This window comes from Anguilla anguilla, chromosome 16 (genome assembly GCF_013347855.1).
Source record: "Anguilla anguilla isolate fAngAng1 chromosome 16, fAngAng1.pri, whole genome shotgun sequence".
NCBI lineage: Eukaryota > Metazoa > Chordata > Actinopteri > Anguilliformes > Anguillidae > Anguilla > Anguilla anguilla.
Window position 1 is genome coordinate 3,772,391 of NC_049216.1, and position 9,396 is coordinate 3,781,786.

The 9,396-nt window shown below is 40.7% G+C and overlaps 1 protein-coding gene across 1 annotated transcript in view; it reads left to right on the forward strand.

Moving 5' to 3' along the window:
• Positions 1–3,592: 3,592 nt before the first annotated feature.
• nadsyn1 (NAD synthetase 1) overlaps positions 3,593–9,396 on the forward strand; it is a gene marked incomplete at its 3' end in the record, with an annotated part of 23,800 nt that continues 17,996 nt past the window's right edge. The window contains exons 1-7 of the mRNA XM_035395099.1: positions 3,593–3,782; positions 3,953–4,013; positions 6,359–6,475; positions 6,736–6,789; positions 7,327–7,416; positions 8,273–8,324; positions 9,016–9,104. Coding sequence (XP_035250990.1) covers positions 3,698–3,782; positions 3,953–4,013; positions 6,359–6,475; positions 6,736–6,789; positions 7,327–7,416; positions 8,273–8,324; positions 9,016–9,104 — 548 coding nt within the window. The remainder of the gene's footprint in view (positions 3,783–3,952; positions 4,014–6,358; positions 6,476–6,735; positions 6,790–7,326; positions 7,417–8,272; positions 8,325–9,015; positions 9,105–9,396) is intronic.

A 9,396-nucleotide genomic window follows, 5' to 3' on the forward strand; every position in this document is an offset into this window, starting at 1 on the left:
CCATATTTTTATACGTCAAGTCGAGTCACTTTTATTTGTTTAGCACATTTTAAAACAACAGGAGTTGTGCCAAAGTACTTTCCAGTCACTACAATACAACACAACAAACCACAACAAAATTACATCACAATACAATACATGTATTAACAATACAACATAAAAAGAATAAGGAGTAAGAGGATAAAAGTATAGGATAAAATCAATTTAAGAAAGACTGTATAAGACCAACAACAGATTAAAAACGCAGTGAGAGGATGTTAAAAATAACTAAATAAATTAAGAGTGGAAAAAACTGTAGGGCAACCTCAAACTACACTAAAAGCAAGAGAAAAAAGGTGGGTCTTTAAATGTGATTTAAAATTATCAATGGTGGGACAGGACTTAATGTGGGACGAGAGATTGTTCCAGAGCCTAGGGGCAGCAACAGAAAAAGACGTGAGTGGGGGACTGAGAGGAGTTGTTTTGCTGATGACCTAAGTGACCTGGGAGCAGAATATGGAGTCAGTAGATCGGTGATGTACTGTGGAGCTAATCCATTTAGGGCTTTAAAAACAAATAGTAAAATTTTATAATAAATTCCATATTTCACCGGTAGCCAATGCAAAAGAGCCAGAACCGGAGTAATATGTTGCCTGTTCTTTGTTCCAGTTAAAAGTCGCGCAGCTGCATTCTGGACCATTTGCAATCGAGACAGAGTGGAATGGGTCAACCGCATATATAGGGAATTACAATAATCCAGCCAAGAGGTGATAAAAGCATGGATAACTGTCTCCAGGTCCTTATGAGATAAAAACAGCTTTAACTTGGCTATGGTTTTAAGCTGATAAAAACTACCCTTCACAACACTACTGACTTGTCTGTTAAAATTCAAAGACGTGTCCAAGAAGACACCAAGATATTTAACTACAATTCGCCCATTTTTAGACAGGGGACCAAGCGCATTGCTTAGGCTAGTGACAAAGCTAGGAGGGCCAAATATAATTACTTCCATTTTGTTATCATTTAGTTGAAGGAAGTTTCTCGCCATCCAGCATTTAATGTCATCTAAACAGTTAAAAAGGTTATTTAATGAGCAAGCATTATCAGGTGTAACTGGCAGGTAAAACTGTGTGTCATCCGTATAACAGTGATACACAATATTATGTTTCTCAAAAATAGAGCCAAGGGGAAGCATGTAGAGTGAGAATAAAAGAGGCCCTTAAATAGAACCTTGGGGAATGCCACATTTAATGGACGCAGGGGATGAAAAACAGTTTCCTATTTTAACGGAAAAGGTTCTTTCTTTCAGGTAGGAAACACTGAGCCCTGCAGACCAACTTCACCCTCCAGGCATCTTAAGAGAATGCTATGGTTGATTGTGTCAAATGCTGCGCTGAGGTCGAGCAGGACTAAGATGGCACAGGAATCAGAATCGACAGAGAGAAGGATATCATTATATACCTTCAACAGAGCGGATTCTGTAGTATGCAGAACTCTAAAACCAGACTGGAATTAGTCAAAAATGTTGTTTGTGTTCAAGTAGGAGGAGACCTGGGAGATGACAACTTTTTCCAAAACCTTAGAAATAAATGGTAGCTTGGAGATAGGCCTGTAGCCTTTATGGTCATTGGGGTCTAGGCTAGGTTTCTTTAGTAGGGGTTGCTCAATAGTGTGCTTAAAACTGAAAGGGATGACTCCATTTGTTAAACTGCTATTAATTATAGCCAAAATAAGGGGGCAGATTGTGACAAAAACTTCCTTTAAAAGACAGGATGGTATAATGTCTATGGGACAGTAAGTGGGATTCATGTGTGATACTACCTCAGACAGCTGGGAGGATGACACAGGTTGAAACTTCTGGAGGCAGCTGACTGGACTATGTATCTATGTATCTGAAGATGAGATGAGAGATCTTATGTTGTCAATTTTGTCTATGAAATAATTCCAAAACTTTTCACAGGTTCTAGTAGTGGACTCAAAGGTATCTACAGCAGCAGTAGAAGGATTAAAGATAGAGTTGAACAGTATTTTAGGTCCGTGGGTGTTTTTATTAATTAGATCAGCATAATATTGTATTTTAGCTGACTTAACATAGCTTTGGTAAGATTTTAAGCAATCTCTTAAAATGTCATACGAGACGTGGAGTTTATCTTTCTTCCATTTGCGCTCAGCTCTCCTACAAGCTCGTCTAAGAGCACGGGTGGAGTCATTCAGCCAGGGAGTACCAACGTTGTTAGGTCTTTTCAGTTTTAAAGGAGCTACATAGTCGAGAGTGTCAGAGCAAGATGAGTTGAAGAGAGTGACTAGCTCCTCAGTGTCGGTGCGGGAGAGAAGGGTATCTGAGATACGAGGTAAGTGAGTGAGCATGGATGTGTTGGAGAAATGTATGGGTGTGGCTGAGTTTAGAGATGGGATGAGGGAGTGGGGCTGGGAGGGGGTGGGGAGGGGACAAAACAAAGTGGATTCAAACACAACCATAAGATGGTCAGAGACACCAATGTCAACAATTTCAAAGTTAGAAACAGAGAAACAAGATGATAACACAAGATCTAGTGTGTGACCCTTCTGATGTGTTGGACCTGACACTGATTCAGCGAGATTAAAATAATCCACAAGACATAAAAACTCATTGACCATAGATTTTTATGGGCAACATATATGAATGTTAAAATCCTCTACAATCAACAGTTTATCAGAGCAAGAGGACATAAATAATAGAAAATCAGAGAACTCTTGGATGAAGTTACTGTTAGTTTTAGGTGGTCTGTACACCAATGCAAATAGGACAGGGGTAGTGACATCAATTTGAAAAAGTTGCACCTCAAAAGTAGAGTAGGCATTGACGGGCATAACTCTGCATTTAACAGCTTTTTAAAAACGGTGGCTAAGCCACCTCCACGACCGGTATTCCTAGGGGAGTTTAAGAAGCTGCAGTGGGACGGACAAAGATCACCAAGTGAGGTAAGATTACCAACGTTAAACCAGGTCTCAGTTACAAATAAAAAGTCCAACCGACGAGACGTAAAGTTGTCATTTAAAATAAAAGTTTTGTGTGACTGGTCATTTATTAGGGCAAATCTGACAGGTGGGGAGTCCGGTATTTGCTGTGCAGCCCACTCCGACGACATATTTCCGCTGAATTTTAACGGACAGGGATTTGCAGCATTTACTCTGCCGCACACTTGCTTTAGCGGGGAAAGAGCGAGATGTTCAGTGTGTCGTGATTTGATGAGATGTCCGCAGAATGTATAGGATTAGTAGAGGGTCCTAGCTCTACATGAGCACCAGTAAAGTAATAGGAGGAACTAATTAGACATCTTCGGATAAGAGACTGTGTTAAACAATGTACAATAAAATGTGAATAGCAGCAATGCATACACAGTGTCCCAGTGACATTTGGATCAATGCACGTGCACATTTCTGTATTAATGCTGTATCATTTCTTAGTATTTTTACATTATGATACAATCTTACGCATGACAGCGTCTGTGAAATGTTGATCTGTTTACCTCGTGCAATTCAGATGTCGTCTATCGTGTAAGCTATACATGCTGTAAAAAAGGTTACTGTTTCTTTAAATGTTCTTCAGGAAGTTCATCCAGTGGAGCCTGGATAAAGCACGTGACAATGCATTACGCTATACCTGGCGATTTTCACAAGTGACAGTTCGTTTTTGCTTAGTTTTTAGTGTTTCGTTTTGAGTGCAAAAGCGATAAAAATGGGAAGAAAAGTAACATTGAGTGCTTGCTCCCTAAATCAATGGTCTTTAGATTTTGACGGGAATTGTGCAAGAATATTGAAAAGTAAGTGTGTGAAAGTATTTTAATTGTCGGAATGTTGAGCATTCGCGCACGGGATTGTGATTTAATATGCGGAGTGTACCGTGTGTATGTTTGCAGCCTCATTGAGGAGTTTGAATGGAAATCCAATTCCACAATAATTCAATCTAAATGGACACTGTCTGTTTACGCAGGCATTGAGATCGCGAAGTCAGAAGGGGCGAAGTATAGACTGGGCCCGGAACTGGAAATATGGTGAGTTGTTGACTCCTACCCGGCCGTCTGTTAGTTGCAGATCTTTACTAAACGCGTAGGCTTACTAGATAAAAGTGAATTATGACAGTCTAGTGAACAATGCAGGTTAGTGGGGTGTCTGTTAATGTTCACCTATGCCTGTTTCTCAGCATACAAGTTTATTTTTTTTTATTAATTTCAATCAAAATTCAAGCAGGATTCAGGCGTACGTTACGTTTCAAATTTTCCTCATACTTCATTCAGCCAGTCTCTGTATACTAAAAGTACAACAGAATTTGGCAGCATAGTTTTAACAGAGACAACTAGGGGTCTAAAGATGTTTCCGAATGGCTGCCAGTTTTGGGGGTTAACACTTGCATCCGATTTTATGTGAGGATATGAATTAAATAAAAATCTGAATTAATTTATAGTAGTCTAACCATGCGAAATGCAAAAAAAAAAAAAAAAAAAAAGATCATCATTGTGTCCCAAATATTAAGGTAATATGTATTTTTTTTTTATTATCAACGAGGGGTACAATCATACACTCCAAAAATAGTCCAAAATGGCAAAATATTAAGCTTTTAATGGTCTTAACAACAAATCATTGGCCATACAATTAGCAAGAATTACACAAATGCACTCCCAAATGCACTCCTGAGACCTCCTGTGCCACCATTTGCTTGTTTACTTTTGCTGCAGTGAACTGTTTGGGGAAAAGCTAGAAACAGGGAAATTCACTTATATAGTCTTCTTGTATGCAAAGGTAAAATCATGATAATGATTAAAATGTTTGATGTACAATTCAAATTAACACATGTCTGGGTGTACATCATTTTCTAAAAATATCTTATGGGATGTTTTTTTTTTCTTAAAAGATTAGTCATTATTTTGTAATCTGCCACACCTCATGCAGCCCATCAAGGGCCTGATAACAAGCTCATAAATGGAACCAGGATTGATAGAGCAGGGAGAGATCTACAGTGTTGTGAGTCCCACGGTAAAGGAGCGAGAAAATCCAAAAAAAGCAAAATATCATGCAGGAGTTGCTGTCAGAAACCGCATAGCTGGTCTTCGTCAGGACAACTGTAGCTATTCTGAAATTTACAAGACCCTAAAGGCAGAGGAAATCCCTATTTCTCTATCAGCTATTAAGATAATAGGGCAATGCTTTGAAACAACAGGTACTGTTGCCAGAAAGAAAGGATCTGGAAGGCCCATGCAGGGATGACCACCTGCTGAAAACAAGACTCTTTCGAGAAGAACAATAACCAGAAGTTTATCTAATGCATGTTTTGTGTCTAGAAGATGTGTTAAGAAGCCATTGCTGTCTCAGTAAAACATCAAAGACAGAATTAAGTTTTTGGCAGAATATGGAAAATTTGATTCAGAGTGGTTCAGCAGAGTTGTGTGGAGTGATGAGTTACGATTTGAGTTGCATGGTGATGCTCCAGAGAGGTGTCTTTGAAGATCTGGTGAGAAATACAATAGTGAATGCATTTCTACCACAGTGACGCATGGTGGAAGAGGTGTCATGGTGGGGGGAGCCTTTTCAGCTGCTGGTACTGGTGAGCTGCTTCCATGTGAAGTCAATTAATGCTTGGGAATACAGGAGAATATTGCAGAAAGGCTTGCTTCCCACAATTGAAAAGTTGTTTTCTAAAGAGGAACGATCAGGTGTTATTTTTCAACGAGACAATGCTCCTGCCTACACTGCAAAGACCACCAAAAAGTGGCTTGAGAAAAAGTCCATCAGGCTCATGTTTTGGCCTGGGCAGAGTCCAGATTTGAACCCTACAGAGAATATTTGGTCTCACTTTAAACACAAACTAACCAGGAAACATTTTTCAACTACTTATCAACTGTTTGAAGCCAACATTGAATGGAACAACATTGACTCTTCGTTGTGTAAAAAGCTGTCCGCAAGTTTACCCACAAGCCTTAAACATTTAAAGAAATGAAAGGGAAATGCTATCCCATACTAAGTTACTTTATCTGTTTGTTTCATTCTAGCTAATTTCCTGGCCAATGATTTGCTGTTAAGACCATTAAAAGCTTAATATTTTGCCATTTTGGGCTTGGCCCATTTTTTTGCCCAGGAGTGTACACTACTGACACTTTCACAAATAAAGCACTGTCGTATTTTGTTGATATGTGGGAATACCTTCCTAGTTAAAATAAATGTATTCTTAATCCTGATTATGGACCATATCTTTTTGAAATACACCCTATGGACCCAGGCAAGGGGGCTGACGTTTCATATAGGAGGGTCAGTGGCTACAGATGCATGTTGAAGTGTCTGTATCTCTGTGGTGGTCAGTGGCTACGGATGCATGTTGAAGTGTCTGTATCTCTGTGGTGGTCAGTGGCTACGGATGTGCAGATCACTTCCTGGAGTCGGACACACTCCTCCACAGCTTCCAGGTCCTGAAGGATCTGCTGGAGTCGACTGTCACTCAGGACATAATCTGCGATGTTGGCATGTGAGTGACAGCCTACCTTTCACCGTCTTCTCCTGCGTAGTATTCCTGTGGCTGTAAGGACTCTTTTTAATCCCAAATCGAAGGGCCACAATATTTAATTTTTCTGCGTTGAGATTTGAATACAGCAATTAGGTTGTACACAATCTTTTCTGCCGTGTTAATATTTCATTTAAACCAAAAGTATGAAAGTGTGTTGTTTTTATTGTCAGCTGAAGCAGCATTCCGGTTCATTAACAGTCCTCTCTGCGACTCCCTCACAGGCCAGTCATGCACCGCAACGTCCGCTACAACTGCAGAGTCATTTTCCTCAACAGGTGGGTGTCTGCGGCGTTTAGCGGCGCTCGGCTTTAAGAATAATGGTTTGCAGAAATGTTCGAACGCTAAAAATGTCCAGGCCTGTATTTGCCTGGTACTGTGCCCAGCTCTGATAAAAGAATGATACAGGGCTGTTTGGGAAAAACTACAAAGAAGCACAAGTATATCCAGGTATTCAGTATACATGCTACGAAGAAACAATTAAATTAATTTATACCTGTGGTCCATCAAAAGAACAATAAATGGGAATTTATTCTTTTTTTATTGTTTTACATTTTTAAAAGGATTAAGAAGGGATATATAAAAGACAGGACTTTTACAGTGAGAGTTATTGTGTGGACAGCCTCCTAGGTGAGCAGAAGCACCACATTTTGGGTGTACAGGTCCGGGCTTTTCACAGTGCTGACTGTGGTAAAGATGCAGTTTGGAGTGATACATGCTTTTTTCTGGTTCATTAAAATGTCACTGGTGGCAGAACCATTTCTTTTCATGCTGTACTAGTTAAGTCAATGACATCCAAACCCAATTTATTTCAGGAAAATACTGTTGATTCGCCCCAAAATGGCTATGGCAAACAACGGAAACTACAGAGAGTTTCGATGGTTTTCCCCCTGGAGTAAGCCAAGGTTAGTGACTGGTACATAAATCTAGACTACTAACTGGTACCTGAGGCTAGGTTAGAGACTGGTACATAAATCCAGGCTAGTAACTGGTACGTGAGGCTAGGTTAGTGACTGGTACATAAAGCCAGGCTAGTAACTGGTACCTGAGGCCAGGTTAGTGACTGGTACATAAAGCCAGGCTAGTAACTGGTACGTGAGGCTAGGTTAGTGACTGGTACATAAAGCCAGGCTAGTAACTGGTACCTGAGGCCAGGTTAGTGACTGGTACATAAAGCCAGGCTAGTAACTGGTACGTGAGGCTAGGTTAGTGACTGGTACATAAAGCCAGGCTAGTAACTGGTACCTGAGGCCAGGTTAGTGACTGGTACATAAAGCCAGGCTAGTAACTGGTACGTGAGGCTAGGTTAGTGACTGGTACATAAAGCCAGGCTAGTAACTTTTACCTGAGGCTAGGTTAGTGACTGGTACATAAAGCCAGGCTAGTAACTGGTACCTGAGACTAGGTTAGGGACTGGTACATAAAGCCATGTAACTGATACCTGAGCCTAGTTTAGTGACTGGTACATAAAGCCAGGCTAGTGACTGGTACCTGAGGCTAGTTTAGTGACTGGTACATAAAGCCAGGCTAGTGACTGGTACCTGAGGCTAGTTTAGTGACTGGTACATAAAGCCAGGCTAGTGACTGGTACCTGAGTATCAGTATGTAAACGTAATAACTACATGATGCAAAAAAGGTACCACACTTTTTAATTTAAAAAACGTATTTTTAAAATAATGTAAATATAATTATTTCACTGGACCTGTCAGTACAGCATGGTAAATTTAAAATTTCCATTTGCTAATTTTTCTCTTTCCTTAGGCATGTGGAGGAATACTTTCTGCCAAGAATGTTACAAGACGTGACGGAACAGGTATGGCTGTTGTATAACGCTTGGGACGGTGGAATGCTGGTAGATGATGATATCATGGCAGATTTTAGTAAAAGGGTTTGGGAGGAAGTCTGAGGATGCCCTTAATTAAATAATCATGTGTTGCACACAGACACAAGAGAGAAATGTACAAAATGAGTGTGTTTGCGTTTGAAGGTGGTTCCTTGGGCAGCTCTCAGGCCAGATAGTTTGGGCTGCCGCTACTGGCTGCTATCCTATGGTCTATTAATCCATCCTGGTCTGCAAAGTGCCAGTATCCAATGGGTATCCAATCATTCACAACTTTAATCTGTCTCCAAACAAAACTGGACAGTCTGAACAGTCATTGTGCAATGAATAAATATGACTGTGAGCCATACAACTGAATCAAAGTTCGATCGGGGTTTGGTCAGGTTAATATTGGTTCAGGAGGTCAATGGGCTCGTTCAGGAAAGTTTGTGTAGCATGTCATGTAAGCGGTCTCATTTGTCACCAGCAGTGTATTAGCGCTTGGCTACAGCTGGACTAGATGATGCGAGTGATTCATCACGAGATCAAACGCAGCAGCTGCTTGTGAAACGAGTCGGTGCTTTTATGCATCGCGTGTGGAGTCTGAGCCTGCCGTTACCACTGGTGTCCAGTGGGAAGGCATCTCCTGCATCCGCTTGTAACGCCGATCTGTGTTCAACCCAAGGAATCGGTACCATTTGGGGATGGGGTCCTTGCCACCAAAGATACCTGCATCGGCAGTGAGATTTGTGCTGAGCTGTGGAACCCGTGGAGGTAAACTTGATGCATGTGATTATGGTACATTTAAATATGCATGTGATTATGGTACATTTAAATATGCATGCGATTGCAGTGCATTTAAGTTCTCTTTCACTCACTGATCTGCAACTGGAAATGAACAGGACAGTATGTTCCAGTGAGGTGTTCATGTTAAAATGTGATTTTAAGGTACGCTTTGGACAATTTGACACAGAACACAAGCTGCTCCCTGCAATCAAGTGAAAAGTGGTCATTGTGCTGTTTTTATGTTTTTTGCCACGTTACGAAGGCCTCCTCTGAAGTCCAG